General features: G+C 51.1%; 1 protein-coding gene across 2 annotated transcripts; it reads right to left on the reverse strand.

Annotated features, from left to right (window-relative positions):
• Positions 1-393: 393 nt before the first annotated feature.
• Positions 394-13814, reverse strand: MSMO1 (methylsterol monooxygenase 1). 2 transcript variants are annotated; one of them, XM_012770585.3, is made up of 7 exons: positions 13697-13794; positions 12151-12334; positions 9220-9506; positions 6726-6874; positions 5050-5176; positions 3768-3922; positions 394-1400 (listed from the first exon to the last, which is right to left on the reverse strand). In XM_012770585.3, exons 3-7 carry the CDS (start codon positions 9472-9474, stop codon positions 1205-1207), a joined length of 882 nt encoding a protein of 293 aa, XP_012626039.1. In that variant the 5' UTR covers positions 9475-9506; positions 12151-12334; positions 13697-13794; the 3' UTR covers positions 394-1204. The 2 variants fall into 2 exon arrangements, with proteins under 2 accessions (XP_012626039.1, XP_012626038.1); XM_012770584.3 differs by lacking the exon at positions 12151-12334 and having other exon boundaries at positions 13697-13814.
• Positions 13815-19714: the final 5900 nt, after the last annotated feature.

Consider the following 19714-nt stretch of genomic DNA (forward strand, 5'->3'; position numbering starts at 1 on the left):
ATGGTGTATTCACACCTATTGGGGGCAATGCACATCATCTGGGGGATGGACATGCTTGAAGCTTTGACTCGGGTGGGGCAAAGGCAATATGTGTAACCTAAACGTTTGTACCCCTGTAATATGCTGAAATAATAATAAAAAAAAAAGTTGAGCTCTATTCTTCCATCTGTACAGAATATGTATTTCCTGAACCAAGCAAAGAGCTACTTCAATATCTGCCATTTCACTAGGTCAATAGGATTTCCCACAATAGATAAGCCTGATAAATATATGTCGAAACTGCCAGGAAACAGGTTAACAAATGAAGAACTTAAAAATAGAACTATTCCATTTATTACAAAACTTAATAACGTAATGATTTCTACATTTTTCCTTTTAAAAATAAACCAGATAATCAGACAAAAATCACATTTATTTCAATAGGTCAAAGTGCAAATACAGCCAGTCAGTTCACAGAGTTTTAAGATACAGCTTTAGGTAAATGCAAACTTGATATACAAAAATGAAAGGGTAAATAGCAGAAATAAAGCTCCTTAATTTTTTTAAAAATTCAAGTAACCTGAAAAACCTTAGAGTCAAATATTCCATCTTTGTTAGTTAAGAAATGCTCTGTGCTAAATGCAATCGCAAAGGACTTCCAAGGACAGAATCGCCCAGCCGGACGGCTCTGGCCACGGGGGAGGTTTTCGGCATGGCTGCTCCTGACCGGGCAGCTCAGCCTCCCACGCCATCCACTGACGTGGTTCAATCCATGAAAGTTTGATATTTAGGCAAATTCTTAAGAAGGTTTAAAGTTAAAGATGATGCCAACATCACTATTAATACTTTTCTGAAATGACCAGTATCATCTAAAGACCCAAAGACCAAAGTCAACTTCAGTATTACTGGGAAAAACCACAGAAACCATATTTTTCTGTGGAAAAGCCACTTGTTCCATCACTGAAAACGTTTCTGTCAGCTTAGCAACACAGCCTCTAAGACTTCCTCAGGAAAGAACTACTTAAAAATATACGGATTTATTTCTACATGTACAGAACTCATGTGTGTGAAGCAGAAAAGCTCCCCACTAGGAGGATGATCAACGGTTGCTAATGTCCTTCTGTCGCTCAGCAGCAAGACACACGGTTCCTGGTCCCCAGAGGCAGCGCGGCCGCCAGCTTCGCTTCAGGAAAACAAGCGTCTCCGGAAGGCATACGTGAGACGTTTATTCCGTCTTCTTCTCAAACTTCCTCATCTTTTCACTGTAGGCCTTAAACTGAGAATCCGTTCCAAAGAGCCTGTCCCACCAGGTGAAGGTGGACGCGTAGTTCCCCACGAAGTTCATGTGGTGGAAGTCGTGGTGCCGCGCGCCCGCGTAGCAGGGGATGAGGTGGAGGGGGTTCAGCGGGATGTCGTAGCCGCTGCAACAGAAACGACAAACGCTCCTGAAGTCAGTGCTTGTTAACTAATTAAAACAATACTCTGCCTAAATCACATTTCTGAGATGTTTATAAAAGGTAAAAGCTTACGTAAGGTAAGCTTACGTAAGGTAAAAGGGTGCGTGTTCTAGAAACTACTTTTAAGAATATTTAAAAAAAAATATCTTGAAAGATCTATGAAAATTATGTTATATACACGAGGGGATGGAAAAGAGTGGTTACAGTAACACATTTTTAAAACACAGATTTTTCAAGAATTATTTTTCTTTTAAGTTTTAAAGGAGGTTTGCAAGAGAGTCTGTAACAGCTGCAAAGCAAGCCCATAATACTAAGTGTGTCTTTTAGAGTAAGTTACGTGAAATTGGTATCAAGCGCTAAAAAAGTCAGACCCTGGCTGGGCATGGTGGCTCACACCTGTAACCCTAGCACTCTGGGAGGCTGAGGTGGGTGGATCACTCAAGGTCAGGAGTTTGAAACCAGCCTGAGCAAGAGCGAGACCCCGTCTCTACTAAAAAAATAGAAATTCTCTGGACAACTAAAAATATATATGTAAAAAATGAGCCGGGCATGGTGGCGCATGCCTGTAGCCCCAGCTACTCAGGAGGCTGAGGCAGGAGGCTCGCTGGAGCCCAGGAGTTTGAGGTTGCTGTGAGCTAGGCTGATGCCACGGCACTGTAGCCCGGGCAACAGAGCGAGACTCTGTCTCAAAAAAAAAAAGTCAGACCCAAGAACACTTGTATAACAACTTCTTTTATTTTTTAGGCAATGACCAGCTGAATTTAAATGTACCACAATTAATCAAAATATTAGTGTGCTTTTCAGTAGCTGGGAAAACATAAGCGATTTCAAGACAGAGTCCCATTTAGAGATCCTCCTTTACTTCCAACTACCTGTCTAAAACCAGATGTCCACAGCTACACAGTCTGGACCACCCAGCCCCTCCTGCTGCTCTTGGGGGACTGGGGGGAGGGAGGGAGGGAGAGAGGGAGGGAGGAAGGGGGGGGAGGGAGAGAGGGAGGGAGGGGGAAGGGAGGAGGGAGGGAGGGAGGGAGAGGGGAGCGAGGGAGAGAGAGAGGGAGGGAGGGAGGAGGGAGGGAGGGGGGAGGGAAGAGGGAGGGAGAGAGGGAGGGAGGGAGGGGGGAGAGAGGGAGAGAGAGAGGGAGGGAGGGGGGAGGGAGGGAGGGAGGGGGGAGGGAGGGAGAGAGGGAGGGAGGGGAGAGGGAGGAGGGAGGGAGAAAGGGAGGGAGGGGGGAGGGAGGAGGGAGGGAGGGAGAGAGGGAGGGAGGGAGAGAGGGAGGGAGGGGAGAGGGGGGAGGGAGAGAGGGAGGGAGGGGGGAGGGAGGAGGGAGGGAGGGAGAGAGGGAGGGAGGGAGAGAGACAGGGAGGGAGGGGGGAGAGAGGGAGGAAGGGGGAAGGGAGAGAGAGAGGGAGGGAGGGAGAGAGACAGGGAGGGAGGGGGGAGAGAGGGAGGGAGGGAGGGAAGGAGAGAGGGAGGGAGGGGGGAGGGAGGAGGGAGGGAGGGAGAGAGGGAGGGAGGGAGAGAGACAGGGAGGGAGGGGGGAGAGAGGGAGGGAGGGGGGAGGGAGAGAGAGAGGGAGGGAGGGAGAGAGACAGGGAGGGAGGGAGGGAGAGAGGGAGGGAGGGGGGAGGGAGGAGGGAGGGAGGGAGAGAGGGAGGGAGGGAGGGAGGAGGGAGGGAGGGAGGAGGAGCAGTGGAAGCAAAGAATGAAAGGGGCGTCCCTTACAATCTTTCTGTCCGAGAACATTCTCCACCCCAGACCACAGTGTTCATTACCTTTGATACTTTACTAGTTTAGAAATAATTCTTAGAATTTGGGTCTAGTAACAAGTCCAAAGTCAAACTACAATGAGCATGTAATTTTTAAGTAGCAGGAATTAGAACACGCATTTGAAGATGTCCGTTATAAACAATGTACACAGAACAACCTCCAGTGAACACAAGGAGCGTCTGCAACTCGCACGTGTCACGGGCAGATTCCTACCCCGCCAGGGCTTCCTCACGCTACAGTCAGGACTGAAATCGTCTTACTCGGTGAATGTTTCAACATTTCTTCAGATACCAGTTAGGTTTAGGTTTATTTCAGGAAAAAAAAAAAGAAATTGCTGCCCCTAAATATTTATTTTATTTGTCCAAATAACACATCATCACTATGAAAATAACAGAATAGAGTAACTATTTTTTATCCAATTATGATGTACTTCTGTTTTCTTATAACGTTAAAAAGATTGACTTCTCCTATTAGTCTACTCAGAAATACAGCTAACCTCATGACCATCAAAATGAAGATATCTTATGCAACCTCACACCTGAACAGAAACCATCACTCACCTGTGGACATCAATAGTTTCCATCAAACGAATGGTCACCCATGCCCAGAGAAGAATTACGTGATCACACAGAAGCACGATTCCAATGAAAAATCCAGCTCCAAGGATCAGAGTTTCCAAAGGATGTGCGTACTCAGCTTCCATCCCAAATGGAGCCTAGAGCAATGGATAGAAATCCCTTAGCATGTTGTGACGGTTCATTTCACGTGTTGGCGTGGTAGGGCTATGGTACCCAACCAGCTCTGAGCAGACCACACTTCACAAGGAGGGTGGGCCTCAACTAACCAGTTAAAGGCCTTACGGGTAAAGACCAAGGTTTCTTAAGAAGGAATTCTCAAGACGGAAACAACAGCTCTTACCTGAATTTCCAGCCTGCAGATGGCCCTACAGATTTCAGACTTGACAGCCCCAACAAATGCACTAGCCAACTGCTCAAAATAAATCTCTCTCTGACTATTATTAATCTACACTCTATTGGCTCTGCTTCTCTCTGGAGAACCGGAATAATACATCTATTTATGCACCTATTTCACAAAATCATATTGTTTCTATACGTAACAATAATATATCTAGCTATGTACACATATAAATAGTAGTAGCAATTCTCAATAAAAGTATCTTTTTGTTCCTACTAAACATCAAAAGGTCTAAGGATATAAAATCTTATTAACTGTCTTTGATAGTTTAAGATAAAAGCATTTAATAATTGTCTTGAACTCTAATTTTTATTTAGACATTTACTTTGTTTTGCCAAGAAAGGGACGCTTGGTTCAGCACACCCGGCAGTAACGATCAATGCGGAACCCGCAACGCAGCCCACTGACAAAGCCACATCAAAGCAGGTGTCATAAAAACCAGTCTGTGTGGGAGTCAGCAATGTGATAAAAATGTGTTAAACTAAGTTAAAAGTTGTTGTATAAGTTTAGATATTAAAGGTTTATCATTTGGGGATCTCACCAAAATGACCTCAACATTACTCTGGCCACTGTCAAAGTGCCCAGTATCTGGCTGAGCCCGTGGCAGAGCATTCTGGCCACAAGGATGAGAGTCTCGACTACTGCACGTCCATGTCGCGTTTTTCTTTTGGGTCTCGACTTGTCATGAATTTAGATACTATAGGAAATTTGCAGAGCTGGTGTGCGTGTGCGTGTGCGTGATGTTCTTACTCATGCAAAAGGAAAAAGAAATGAACATCACTGATAATTTTTTTAAAATGCTCAGGCCATAAAAAGAGACATTTTGCCTCTAATAGAAACAAATAATTAAATATATTTCTAACATACCTGAAACTCGTGGTGAATCTTGTGGATGTACTTATATATTCTCTTGTGGTGCAGGAGTCTGTGCAGGAAATAGTGCCAGGTGTCCTCAATGACTGCACAGCCAAAGCATCTCACCAAAAGCATGTACCTTTAAGATAAAAATACTACGATGTGTATGAAATGACTTTTATTTAAAACAATATAGACTTTACTTGGGATCACTGCTGGAGACATTACATAAAACCAAAAGCCAGCTTGACCTAATTGAACATACTGATCAATAAAGTCTCAAAACTACGAGATACAGCTACATGATATAACCTGAAATAAGGGTGAAGAGACCAACTGCTATACCAATTCTATTTCATTTTGACAAAAATCCACATGTATAAAATCAGAAATAAGAAACACAATCCAACACTTCTAGGAAAAGAATATTGATGAAAGACTTAAACTAACATTAGCAATAACAAAATGATCATTTTTTCCACAAGAAGATACAATTTAAGTGCAATGGGCAAAAAAAAAAAAAAAAAAATACAAACAAACACACTACACAGAAGCTCTTTTATTTTTTTTGAGACAGTCTCAGTCTGTCAACCCTGGCTAAAGTGCAGTGGCGTCAGCCTAGCTCACAGCAACCCCAAACTCCTGGGCTCAAGCAATCCTCCTGCCTCAGCCTCCTGAGTAGCTGGACCTACAGGCAGGCACCACGATACCTGGCTAATCTTTCTATTTTTAGTAGAGGCAGGGTCTCGCTCTTGCTCAGGCTGGTCTCGAACTCCTGAGCTCCAGCGATCCTCCTGCCTCAGCCTCCCAGAGAGCTAGGATTATAGGCATGAGCCACTGTTCCCAGCCTCTTTTATATGTTGAATACACACGGACTGCATCTATATATTGGAATATCTATATTCAGGCATATCAGGCACAGGAAGTAGAACCCAAATATTATTTGAATGCAAATATTTGCACTCCGGTTAAATATATCTAATAAAATAAAATTTTTGTCCATATAAACAAATATATATATATAGTCGTGTGCCACATGAATGACATCTTAGCCAACGACAAACCGCATATACGACAGTGGTCTCAAGACTATAATACTGTATTTTTACTGTAGCTTTTCTATACTTATATACACAAATAATTACCATTGTGTTACAAGTGCCTACAGTACAGTATTCAGTTCAGTAACACACTGCACGGGTCCGTAGACTAGACAACCCAGGTTTGTGCGAGCACACCCTGTGACGTCTGCACAACGGCAAAGTCACTGAACAACGCATTTCTCAAGAGGCGTCCCTTCTGAGTCACGAGCTAAATGACACACGCCTCCGTGCGCGCGCATATTCACATGCATACTGGTATTTATACGCACATGGTTTTTATAAACCCCCGAACCATTTCATATTTTTCATTCCTTTTAGACTTCAAATGTAACATTTTTTTCCTAGCAAGGATGTTATGGAAACTTACGATGCTAGAAACTCACCTTCCAATAAAATATTACATTAAAATAAAGAAAGATATGAAAATGTGAACATTTTAAGTTTCTATTATGGTTTACTTTTCTACTATTTATTTACTCCCAAAGTTGAAAACATTAACCAAATAACAAAAAAGTTAAACATTAAGCATAACCTAATTGGATAATATTCATGACTGAATAAAAAATCAACACTTTATCTACATACCATCTTGGCATCCTTTCCCAATCATAAGGAATATTGAAATACTCTGTAAAATAATAGGTTCCACAAATCAATGGCAGCTGAATACAGAAGTGATTAAAGAGAAGTACTTTAAAACATTTCCACTGGCCTTCCAGCGTTTCTGGTTTATCCTATGGAGAAAAAACACAGCAGTTAGTATTAGCCTCTGCGATTGTATTTTAGCTTGACAACTCTGAGCAGATTCCTAGTTTTTCCTCTAATGTTTATACGGGCCTTAATTCAACTGTTAATTTTATGTTGTAGTAACTACAGCTCAGAAATCCTCGCCTTCTAATTTCTTGACAACCACTGTCCCTACTTTAACCAGGTGAGAAAACTGTTAACAGACACACCCAGCCCTGACACTCTTAAACAAACCAGAGAGACGCAACAGAACGAAGACTCTGGTCTTTGCTGCCTTCCATCATGCACCTCTTGTACCAGAGGTACAGAGAGGAAACGTGTTATGCTAGGGTCCCAGCTGGGTGTACCTAGGTATTGAAGAAGTATGGGTAGCATCAGAAGTATTTACTACGCAGGTGAATTGGTGCTTCCAGGTACTCGGCGAGATTCATTCCAAGAAATGTGTGGTTTTGTTCATATACAATGACAGAATTATAAAGTCCCTGAGCTGAGAACTACAGAGACGTGCCCTGATGATGAAGTTCACAGATTCAAGTCAAAATGAGAAAAATGGGGTCAATATACTGAGATGTTCATAAATTCTCATCAGGATACCAATTTGCTTAGTAAGCCATTATCAAATCAAAAACTTAATTTATTCAAGTGACAGAGCTTCGCTCAGACAAGAAAAAGTGCTTTGGGTTTTACAAAATGATGGTGATACTACTAGTTATTGTTTTAAATGTCATAACTTAAAAATTCAGAAATTTGCCAACAAAACTCTTTTAACTGAACCACAGTATTCAAAGTACGAGAAGTGCTCATCGGCAGATGCTCAAAGAGGTCAACCGCTCGGCCCAGGATCACACGGGCAGTTATCAGCGAACTTGGACTAACTGAAACCTCCGTCTCTAGATCCAGTTCTGTTCTCAAAATTCTTCAGGAGTTACCTTCTTGACAAAAACAGGAGCAGCACTGACTGAGAACCGACCCAGGGACCTGGCTCTAACACCAGGGCAGCCGGTACCTGTTAACTCACTCTGTGATCTTACAGGCCAGTGTCCTCCACAATAAAACAAGGGGATTGGCAAGATAATTTAACAACTGTCTTGGCAGTTCTACTCCGAGCATTCTCTCACTCCACCCCTTCAACCCTCCAGTCAAATAAACGGAAGACCCAGGCTTGGGTTGGCAAAGGTACTGTTTCCCATAGAAACTATGTTTCATAGACTTTTAATTTCCCTGCTAGCCTGTGACACCTATGCAGCTGCAGGAACCACAACGTTCAATCAACTGTTTGAACGGTGGACATGGGCCCCATGTCCGTGGAACCCGCGGACATGGGGCCCGTGGACTCAGAGGGCGACTGCATGTGCCGAGTGAACGCAAACTACTTTCCACGGACAAACACGCTCCAAGTGTCTCCTTTCGACGGGGACTCTGAGTCCCTGGGTTTTAGTAAGACATAACTTTTTGGAAAAGTGAACAGTAAGCACTAGAAACTATCATGGGTTTGCCAAGCACTGAGAAATCACGTGTCTCTGATAAGCCAGTCCAGATCCCTCCCTAGAACTGCGTGGAGCTGGCCGCCCACACGGCAGCGGCAGCAGCGGCCCCCTTGTCACGCACATGGCGCGCTCCTGAGAGACACGGAGCAGTGAAGCAGATGCACAGAAGCTGGGAGCAGCAGCATCCCTTATGTGGGAGGGTACGAATGCTGCACGACAGCCTACCACATACCGTGTTTCCCCGAAAATAAGCCCTAGCAGGGTTTGTAAGCATTTGCGCAATAGAAGCTCCACCCCGAAAATAAGCCCTAGTGACGAGCGTGGCCACCCAGAGTATCTGCACAACCCATGCATTTCGTCGAGGGGCGGGAAAGAAGAGGAGCAGCCCTTCTCACCTGCCCCATGAGAGCTCTATGGCTCGACAGGGGAGATCGGGGCCACGGGTTCTAAAGGAAATACAGTTGCAAGACATTCAGGACAGAACATGAACACATTAAACGTGGTTAGTCCAAATTGAGATGAGCTAAAAAGTAATATAAAATACACACTGGATTGTGAAGACTTAGTATAAGAATACAAATTATCCCATTAAGCATTTTTTATTTTGAATACTTATTGCAATAATAGTTTACATTTATTGAGTTAGATAAAATTATGAAAATTAATTTTCCTATTTCTTGTTACCTTTTCTACATATTCTACTGGAAAATTAAAAATTATATATGTGGCGTCATATTTCTCTTGGGCATCACTGATTTAGAGTCTCTTAAAACAAAGCTATATTTACTTTCAAAATCTTCAACAACTCTAATGATAATATTGCATTTCTAGTCCCTCATACTCACCTTTTGAATTTTATACTTTCTCATGTAAGGTATAAATTGAAATAAAAATCCAGGTAAACAGAACAAGAAATAAACGACTTCATGAACTATAAGAGATCCCCATGTTGCAAACTGGAACTTGGTGTAATTATCCAACAGATAGTTCCAAGCATTTTTAAATGGTTCTTGCAGAGGATTCTCAGGTAAAAGTGAATCTACATACTCCACGGCCAAGAACGCTGAACTAAAGATGCTGACACTTTCATTTGTTGCCATTTTCCAAGTCTCTGCAGACAGCCTTTATAATTCTGTAAAATAAATAAATATATAAGCTTAAAAATGAGCTTCAAAAAACAATACAGTTTTAAAGATGCATCTTCTGATCATTTTAAAAATGATAATCACTAAAGGACTGCCAATTTCTCAGGTTCCACATGATTAAAAAAGAAATCTACTGGATAGCATCACCATCTCCATTTGCAGATAACCCTTTAAAAACCACGTTATTTTTAAGAGCAGTATCTAAAAGAGCAGTATAAAATAAATTTTGAGCTATCTCTAAAGAGATTTCCAGTGTGGCCTCCATGGAAAAACTTATATTAATAATTTAAATGAACTATGAATAATTTAAATGAATTTGGGGTTTAAAAGTTTCACTTATAACCAAAAGAACCTATAAAGAAAAAGCCTGCCAAATATGACTGCATAAAACTAAATACTTCTAACCAGGGAATAAAAAGACAACCATAAACAAAGTCAAACATAAAATGACAAACTGGGAAAAATATTTCCAACATCTTATAACAAAGGGCTAAAAAGTGTGCTTTAGAAAAAGACAAAATCCAAGAGAAAAGTGACAAAGGCCATTCATTCGCAAGCAATTCACAGAAAAATAAAGGCAAATGGTCCCTAAACAAGTAAGAATCTTAACTTCACCCAAATGAGGAAATGTGCCCTAAACCAGATACTTCTTGCCTGAGTGGCAAATCGCTAAAAATTTAATAGGTGTCCAGTGCTACCGGTGTGAGGAAACAGGCATGATCATGCATTGTTGGTGGGGGGATAAATGATCAGTAGTTTATCATTTGAGAAAAAATTAGCAACATCTATCACAATTCAAAATGAATACATCCTTTGACCCAGCACTTCTCCCATTCAAGGGACAGACATGCTAAGACAGAAGGAAGCGTTGCTTATAACAAAAACAAAGAGAAAAGAATAAAAACAAAACAAGTAAGTCCATCAATGAGATGAGTTAAATTAATTCTGTTAAGTCCTTCCATAAACTACACAGCCAGTTACAAGAATGAGGAGGATCTGTATGTTCTACTTAGAAAGATGTCTAAGACACAGTGTTATTCCAAATAACAAGTCACAGAATAGTAAGTATAACAAGAGCCTCACTTACGCTTTTGTAAAAAGGGCATATATTTTATCTATGCACTTATATGCACATGTACATACAGAGACACACAAACAGATCAGAGAACAATTTAGGGGGGGGGAGTGTAACAGAAGAGAGGAGGAAATCTTACTTCCTACATTATACCTCCTGTACAACGTAAAATTTTTTAATGAGCATGTTCTACTTATATAATAAATAAGCCTAATAGGTCATTAATCAAAAAACAAAAAAACAAAAACAGGGAAACTTACTGAGAATGTCACTTTCCTAAAAATGTTCACTGCTGTTTCTAATTTATGAATTATGATGGACCACTGTAAAAACAGACCTTTTAAAGCCTCAGAAGAGTTCTTAATGGTGCTTAGAATGCTCCCCACTTCCTGCGTTGACCTTTTATCCCATTCTAGACAGGAGATGCTGAGAAGCTCAGCCAACTTCTTCAAGCCTCTGAATTCACTGCTCGTCCTCATTGCTCTGCCCTGCTCATTCTCAGTGGCTCACACCACAGCGACCACACAGGGCTCCATCCCGTGCCAGTCCAACCTCAGAATGTCTCTGTGCTCACCCGCCCTCGCCTCTTAGAGTGACTAACTGGCCTTCCTGTGCCCTCATCTTACCTCACCAAGAACTGCCCGTCACATACCCTTTTTCTCACCTTCCCTCATCCCTCTCCACCGTCCATCCCCTTGAGTCTAAAGCCTTCCTTTCTCACGGACCACTTTCCTAACCTTTATGGTCTCTCCCGAGCAAGCCACCATCTCCTTTCTCTCTGTGAACCAACCAGCCTCTTTCTCAAAGAAGACCTCCGCATCAAGGCTGCTTAGCTTGCACTCACGCCACTCACTGGACCATCTGCAACCTAGCTCCCCACCCACACCAGGACGAAGTCGCTGATCTTCCAGGTTGCAAAATAAGACAACCATCCCAATCCTCGTGTTTCTTGAGGTGATCACCAAGTCTGACAATGTTGAACCAACACCACTTATTAGCCATGTGGCCCTGAACAAATTACATAACCTCTCTGGGACCCAGTTCTATGACGTGCAAAAGTAAACAGCAACAACAGTCCCTGCCAGGAGTCCAAGAGATGATGCAGTTGGGTAACATGCTCAGCACAGGACCCTGCATGTAGCAGCTACAAGAACGTGACAGTTATCGGGCACTTTCCACCTGGCAGGAACTGCGTGTTTTAAGCATGCTACACGTACTCTACATACCACACCTTCATAAGGTAGCTACTTTTATTATCCCCATCTTATAAATAAAAAACTGAGGTTTGGAAAGATGAAGTAGCTTTCCCAAAGCCACACAAATGCTAAGTGGGGGGTGCTCATCCATCATACTATACCATAACCAAAAGCAAACAACACTCAATAAATACCACAAGGAGAATAATTCTTACGGTTTACCCTCACCTCCTGAAGAGTATTCTACATGAGCTACCTTCATTTTTTCTTTCCCATTTGTTCTGTAGCAACTGCAATCTTCTTTCTACTCTATTCACTGCTCTGAACTTACTCTTACTAAAAGCACTGAGGATCTCCTACCTGCTAAATCCAACAGGCACTCTCTGGAGTTATTTTACTTGGCCAGTCTGGAAGATCTGATACTTCTCTCCTTGAGTTACTCTTTTTCCTTGGTTCTTGGGATGCACGTGTATTCACTGACAAATACTTAACCTGTGCTTAGGATGTGCCGTCCTTAGGCTAGTGGCTGCCTTCATCCTTGACTCTACAAAAAAGTCTAGTGAGGACACCAAGAAGTGCGCAAAGCATCATAAAATTACATGGTAAGAACAATAACGGGGGAAGACACTGTGCACACTGAGCCCTGGAACAGGAGGGGAGGTGACCAGATTAAAACACAGTGGACAGGGGACGTGGGGAGGGAGGTGTTCTGAGCAGAGGAACCACAGCCCACAGACTCAACCAGAAGAGGAGCAAGGACGTGGCACTTTCTGACTCAGTGTGTCTGGTTCAGCTTTCGGGAAAGGACCACTCGAGGACCGAGGCTGGGAAGTTCCCGGTGATGCCTGCCTCCGTCCCTTCTTACTACTCCAGATTGCCCTGGGTGGTCTCAACTATCTTCTGCTTCTGAAACACGCTGACATGCACCACCTCTCTCCCTGACCCTCGCCCTGCACTCCAGGGTCTGACCGTGCAAGACCCCACCTGCCACCCCACCTGCCACCCCCACCTGCCACCCCCACCTGCCACCCCACCTGCCACCCCCACCTTCCACCCCCACCTGCCACCCCACCTGCCACCCCCACCTGCCACCCCCACCTGCCACCCCACCTGCCACCCCCACCTGCCGCCCCACCTGAAGCACAGAGGCACTCCGCACCGTGCACAGGCTTGCGACTGCGCCTACACCTCTGCCCGACGCCCTCCCTGCCGTACTGCCCAGCGGGGCGAGCTGCACCCCCCCCCCCCGCGCCCCACACGGAATGTTCTAGGCCTCTGCTGCCCGAGCGCGCCGCAAGCTCCGCCCGGCCTGCAGACTCCGGCGGCGTGCTCGGGGTGCTCGGCAGGAACGAGGGCGCGACGGGCACACTCCCGCCAACCCGGCGGCCGCCACGGAGGGAACCGAGGCGGCGGGGCCGGGTCTCCAGGAGGGAGCTTCCTCCTCCTCCTCGCACCCCGGCGCCCGCTCGGGGCGGACCCGCGGGGCGCGGCGCGGAAGTGCGGCTGCGGGAGACCGCAACGCCGAGAACCGCGAGCCGGCCGGGCAGGAGGGTGCGCGCCCCGCGCTCCGCCCGCGTCCAGCGCGGGGTCCGGCGGCCTGGGCTGCGCCGCGCCCGCGCCCCTGCCCGCCCGCAACGCCGCCCGCGGACGAGCGCAGAGACGGCCGCAGCCGCCCGCCGGGGCCTGCCCTCCCGGGGGAAGCCGCGCGAGCCCGCCAGACCCTCGCCCTCTCCGGCGCCGCCCGCAGCGGCCTCGCACCCCGCAGGGGCCGGCCGCCGCCCGCGCCCAGCCCGCCTCCCGCCTCCCGCCCGGCCCGCCCGACGCGGCGGCCCCGCAAAGCGAACGCAGTCCCCGCACCGGAGACCTCGCCCGCACCGCGGCCCCGCCGCCCGGCCCGCGCACACACCTGTCCGGCCCCGAGGCGACTGCGGCCGCGGAGACCCAGCCCCGCCAGGTGCCTCGGAACCTGCCTCGCCCGGCTCGGAGTGGGGCCGGGGGGCGTGGCCGGCGCCTCCTGCCGCTATTGGCCTGAGAGGGCTCCGGCCCCGCCTTCCCGGCGCAGCGATTGGTCTGTGCGTCTGCCGGCCTCGCGTGACTAGCGGGAGCGGATCCCAGGCGGCCGCAGCCATTGGCTGCGCGGATGGAGTGAGGATAGTGAGACCCGCGCGTCCGGCCAGTGGCGGGCGCCGAAGCGCGCCGGGGGGCGGGGACGCGTGAGAGCGCGCGACGGCGCGAGGGGCGGCCCGGCCGGACGCCCCGCCCCGCCGCGAGGGGTCGCCTTGGCAACGCGGTTCTGGGCTGTCCGAAGGTCGGCGCCGGGTCGGGGTTTCGCCACAGCCGAGTCCCGCGGTCCGGGAGGAAAGGGCGCGCGCGCGGCGGCTGCTGTGCGTTTGCGGGCCCCGCCGCCCCCGGGCTGCCTTTTGGCCCCAGACCTCCTTCCGCCCGGTCCCCGGCCCCGTAGCCAGGCCCGTCTGTGGGAGACGGGGATTGCGGGTGCGCGCCGCTGCAGATGGGAGACGCGAGCGCGGGGAAATGTAGGCGGGGCGCGACCGCGGGGAGACGGCCGCCGCGGGCGTCGGGGCCTCGACCTCACCGCGGGGCCCCCAGGTGCGGGGCCCCCAGGTGCGGGGTCCCCAGGTGCGGGGTCCCCAGGTGCGGAGACTCCAGGTGCGGGGATCCCCAGGTGTGGCGACCCCGGGTGCGGCGCCCGCGGGTGCGAGGACCGCAGGTGCGGGGATCCCCAGGTGAGGAGATCCCCAGGTGCGGTGCCCGCTGGTGCGAGGACCGCAGGTGCAAGGATCCCCAGGTGTGGCGACCCCAGGTGCGATGCCCGTGGGTGCGAGGACCACAGGTGCGGCGACCCCAGGTGTGGCGACCCCAGGTGCGGGGACAGCAGGGGTGGCGACCCTTGCGCAGAACTAAGTGCCGGGCTGGCCACCCACTCACCTGTGTTGCAGCATGAGCCATTTCATGCCCTCTGAGCATAAACACACGGAAACCCAGTGTGCTGGGTATGACGGTAAAACCGCAGATGATGTGGCAACGCGCCAACAAACCTTCACTTAAGGAAAGAGCCTTTTTAATACCACACAAGGACACTATTTGTGCTACTGCAGGCTTTTTTCTTTTTTTCAGCTTTACTAAGATATAACTGACAAAAACTGTCTATTTACGGTGCACACCTGTTTTGATTTATGCCTGTGTGAGTGTGTTGTGTGAAAGCCTTTTTATACGGTTTCTGAAAGCGACGCTGTAGTTTCTCTCCTCCAGGCTTTGCTCAAACTGGATCTTCTGCCTGGAAGAGTCAGCCTCCCCACCTTCCCATCAACACAGGTGCCTCCTCCTCCCTCCCCCCATCAATCCAGGTGCCACCTCCTCCCCCCATCAATCCAGGTGCCACCTCCTCCCCCCATCAATCCAGGTGCCACCTCCTACCCCCATCAATCCAGGTGCCACCTCCTACCCCCATCAATCCAGGTGCCACCTCCTCCCCTCCCATCAATGCAGGTGCCTCCTCCTCCCTCCCCCCATCAATCCAGGTGCCACCTCCTCCCCCCATCAATCCAGGTGCCACCTCCTACCCCCATCAATCCAGGTGCCACCTCCTCCTCTCCCATCAATGCAGGTGCCACCTCCTCCCCCCATCAATCCAGGTGCCACCTCCTCCCCTCCCATCAATCCAGGTGCCACCTCCTACCCCCATCAATCCAGGTGCCACCTCCTACCCCCATCAATCCAGGTGCCACCTCCTCCCCTCCCATCAATGCAGGTGCCACCTCCTCCCCTCCCATCAATCCAGGTGCCACCTCCTCCCCTCCCATCAATGCAGGTGCCACCTCCTCCCCTCCCATCAATGCAGGTGCCACCTCCTCCCCTCCCATCAATCCAGGTGCCACCTCCTCCCCCCATCAATCCAGGTGCCACCTCCTCCCCTCCCATCAATCCAGGTGCCACCTCCTCCTCTCCCATCAATGCAGGTGCCACCTCCTCCCCCCATCAATCCAGGTGCCACCTCCTCCCCTCCCATCAATCCAGGTGCCACCTCCTCCCCTCCCATCAATGCAGGTGCCACCTCCTCCCCCCATCAATGCAGGTGCCACCTCCTCCCCCCATCAATCCAGGTGCCACCTCCTCCCCTCCCATCAATGCAGGTGCCACCTCCTCCCCTCCCATCAATCCAGGTGCCACCTCCTCCTCTCCCATCAATGCAGGTGCCACCTCCTCCCCCCATCAATGCAGGTGCCACCTCCTCCCCCCATCAATCCAGGTGCCACCTCCTCCCCTCCCATCAATGCAGGTGCCACCTCCTCCCCTCCCATCAATCCAGGTGCCACCTCCTCCTCTCCCATCAATGCAGGTGCCACCTCCTCCCCCCATCAATGCAGGTGCCACCTCCTCCCCCCATCAATCCAGGTGCCACCTCCTCCCCTCCCATCAATCCAGGTGCCACCTCCTCCCCTCCCATCAATGCAGGTGCCACCTCCTCCCCTCCCATCAATCCAGGTGCCACCTCCTCCCCTCCCATCAATCCAGGTGCCACCTCCTCCCCTCCCATCAATGCAGGTGCCACCTCCTCCCCTCCCATCAATCCAGGTGCCACCTCCTCCCCTCCCATCAATGCAGGTGCCACCTCCTCCCCCCCATCAATCCAGGTGCCACCTCCTCCCCTCCCATCAATCCAGGTGCCACCTCCTCCCCTCCCATCAATCCAGGTGCCACCTCCTCCCCTCCCATCAATCCAGGTGCCACCTCCTCCCCTCCCATCAATCCAGGTGCCACCTCCTCCCCTCCCATCAATCCAGGTGCCACCTCCTCCCCTCCCATCAATCCAGGTGCCACCTCCTCCCCTCCCATCAATGCAGGTGCCACCTCCTCCCCTCCCATCAATCCAGGTGCCACCTCCTCCCCTCCCATCAATCCAGGTGCCACCTCCTCCCCTCCCATCAATCCAGGTGCCACCTCCTCCCCTCCCATCAATGCAGGTGCCACCTCCTCCCCTCCCATCAATCCAGGTGCCACCTCCTCCCCTCCCATCAATGCAGGTGCCACCTCCTCCCCCCCATCAATCCAGGTGCCACCTCCTCCCCTCCCATCAATGCAGGTGCCACCTCCTCCCCTCCCATCAATCCAGGTGCCACCTCCTCCCCTCCCATCAATGCAGGTGCCACCTCCTCCCCCCCATCAATCCAGGTGCCACCTCCTCCCCCCCATCAATCCAGGTGCCACCTCCTCCCCTCCCATCAATGCAGGTGCCACCTCCTCCCCTCCCATCAATCCAGGTGCCACCTCCTCCCCTCCCATCAATCCAGGTGCCACCTCCTCCTCTCCCATCAATGCAGGTGCCACCTCCTCCCCTCCCATCAATCCAGGTGCCACCTCCTCCTCTCCCATCAATGCAGGTGCCACCTCCTCCCCCCATCAATCCAGGTGCCACCTCCTCCTCCCATCAATCCAGGTGCCACCTCCTCCCCTCCCATCAATGCAGGTGCCACCTCCTCCCCTCCCATCAATCCAGGTGCTACCTCCTCCCCTCCCATCAATCCAGGTGCCACCTCCTCCCCTCCCATCAATGCAGGTGCCACCTCCTCCCCTCCCATCAATCCAGGTGCCACCTCCTCCCCTCCCATCAATGCAGGTGCCACCTCCTCCCCTCCCATCAATGCAGGTGCCACCTCCTCCCCCCATCAATCCAGGTGCCACCTCCTCCCCTCCCATCAATGCAGGTGCCACCTCCTCCCCCCATCAATGCAGGTGCCACCTCCTCCCCTCCCATCAATCCAGGTGCCACCTCCTCCCCCCATCAATGCAGGTGCCACCTCCTCCCCTCCCATCAATCCAGGTGCCACCTCCTCCCCTCCCATCAATCCAGGTGCCACCTCCTCCCCTCCCATCAATCCAGGTGCCACCTCCTCCCCCCATCAATGCAGGTGCCACCTCCTCCCCTCCCATCAATGCAGGTGCCACCTCCTCCCCTCCCATCAATGCAGGTGCCACCTCCTCCCCTCCCATCAATCCAGGTGCCACCTCCTCCCCCCATCAATGCAGGTGCCACCTCCTCCCCTCCCATCAATGCAGGTGCCACCTCCTCCCCCCCATCAATCCAGGTGCCACCTCCTCCCCTCCCATCAATCCAGGTGCCACCTCCTCCCCTCCCATCAATGCAGGTGCCACCTCCTCCCCTCCCATCAATCCAGGTGCCACCTCCTCCCCTCCCATCAATCCAGGTGCCACCTCCTCCCCTCCCATCAATGCAGGTGCCACCTCCTCCTCTCCCATCAATGCAGGTGCCACCTCCTCCCCTCCCATCAATCCAGGTGCCACCTCTTCCCCTCCCATCAATCCAGGTGCCACCTCCTCCCCTCCCATCAATGCAGGTGCCACCTCCTCCCCCCATCAATCCAGGTGCCACCTCCTCCCCCCATCAATCCAGGTGCCATCTCCTCCCCTCCCATCAATCCAGGTGCCACCTCCTCCCCCCATCAATCCAGGTGCCACCTCCTCCCCCCATCAATCCAGGTGCCACCTCCTCCCCCCATCAATCCAGGTGCCACCTCCTCCCCTCCCATCAATCCAGGTGCCACCTCCTCCCCTCCCATCAATGCAGGTGCCACCTCCTCCCCCCATCAATCCAGGTGCCACCTCCTCCCCTCCCATCAATGCAGGTGCCACCTCCTCCCCCCATCAATGCAGGTGCCACCTCCTCCCCCCATCAATCCAGGTGCCACCTCCTCCCCCCATCAATCCAGGTGCCACCTCCTCCTCCCATCAATCCAGGTGCCACCTCCTCCCCCCCATCAATCCAGGTGCCACCTCCTCCCCCCATCAATGCAGGTGCCACCTCCTCCCCTCCCATCAATGCAGGTGCCACCTCCTCCCCTCCCATCAATGCAGGTGCCACCTCCTCCCCCCATCAATGCAGGTGCCACCTCCTCCCCCCATCAATCCAGGTGCCACCTCCTCCCCCCATCAATCCAGGTGCCACCTCCTCCTCCCATCAATCCAGGTGCCACCTCCTCCCCCCCATCAATCCAGGTGCCACCTCCTCCCCCCATCAATGCAGGTGCCACCTCCTCCCCTCCCATCAATGCAGGTGCCACCTCCTCCCCTCCCATCAATGCAGGTGCCACCTCCTCCCCTCCCATCAATCCAGGTGCCACCTCCTCCCCTCCCATCAATGCAGGTGCCACCTCCTCCCCTCCCATCAATCCAGGTGCCACCTCCTCCCCTCCCATCAATCCAGGTGCCACCTCCTCCCCCCATCAATCCAGGTGCCACCTCCTCCCCTCCCATCAATCCAGGTGCCACCTCCTCCCCTCCCATCAATGCAGGTGCCACCTCCTCCCCCCATCAATCCAGGTGCCACCTCCTCCCCTCCCATCAATCCAGGTGCCACCTCCTCCCCTCCCATCAATGCAGGTGCCACCTCCTCCCCTCCCATCAATCCAGGTGCCACCTCCTCCCCTCCCATCAATCCAGGTGCCACCTCCTCCCCCCATCAATGCAGGTGCCACCTCCTCCCCCCATCAATCCAGGTGCCACCTCCTCCCCTCCCATCAATCCAGGTGCCACCTCCTCCCCTCCCATCAATGCAGGTGCCACCTCCTCCCCTCCCATCAATCCAGGTGCCACCTCCTCCCCTCCCATCAATCCAGGTGCCACCTCCTCCCCCCATCAATCCAGGTGCCACCTCCTCCCCTCCCATCAATCCAGGTGCCACCTCCTCCCCCCATCAATCCAGGTGCCACCTCCTCCCCTCCCATCAATGCAGGTGCCACCTCCTCCCCTCCCATCAATCCAGGTGCCACCTCCTCCCCTCCCATCAATCCAGGTGCCACCTCCTCCCCCCATCAATCCAGGTGCCACCTCCTCCCCTCCCATCAATCCAGGTGCCACCTCCTCCCCTCCCATCAATGCAGGTGCCACC

Source organism: Microcebus murinus, chromosome 15 (genome assembly GCF_040939455.1).
Source record: "Microcebus murinus isolate Inina chromosome 15, M.murinus_Inina_mat1.0, whole genome shotgun sequence".
Classification (NCBI taxonomy): Eukaryota; Metazoa; Chordata; class Mammalia; order Primates; family Cheirogaleidae; genus Microcebus; species Microcebus murinus.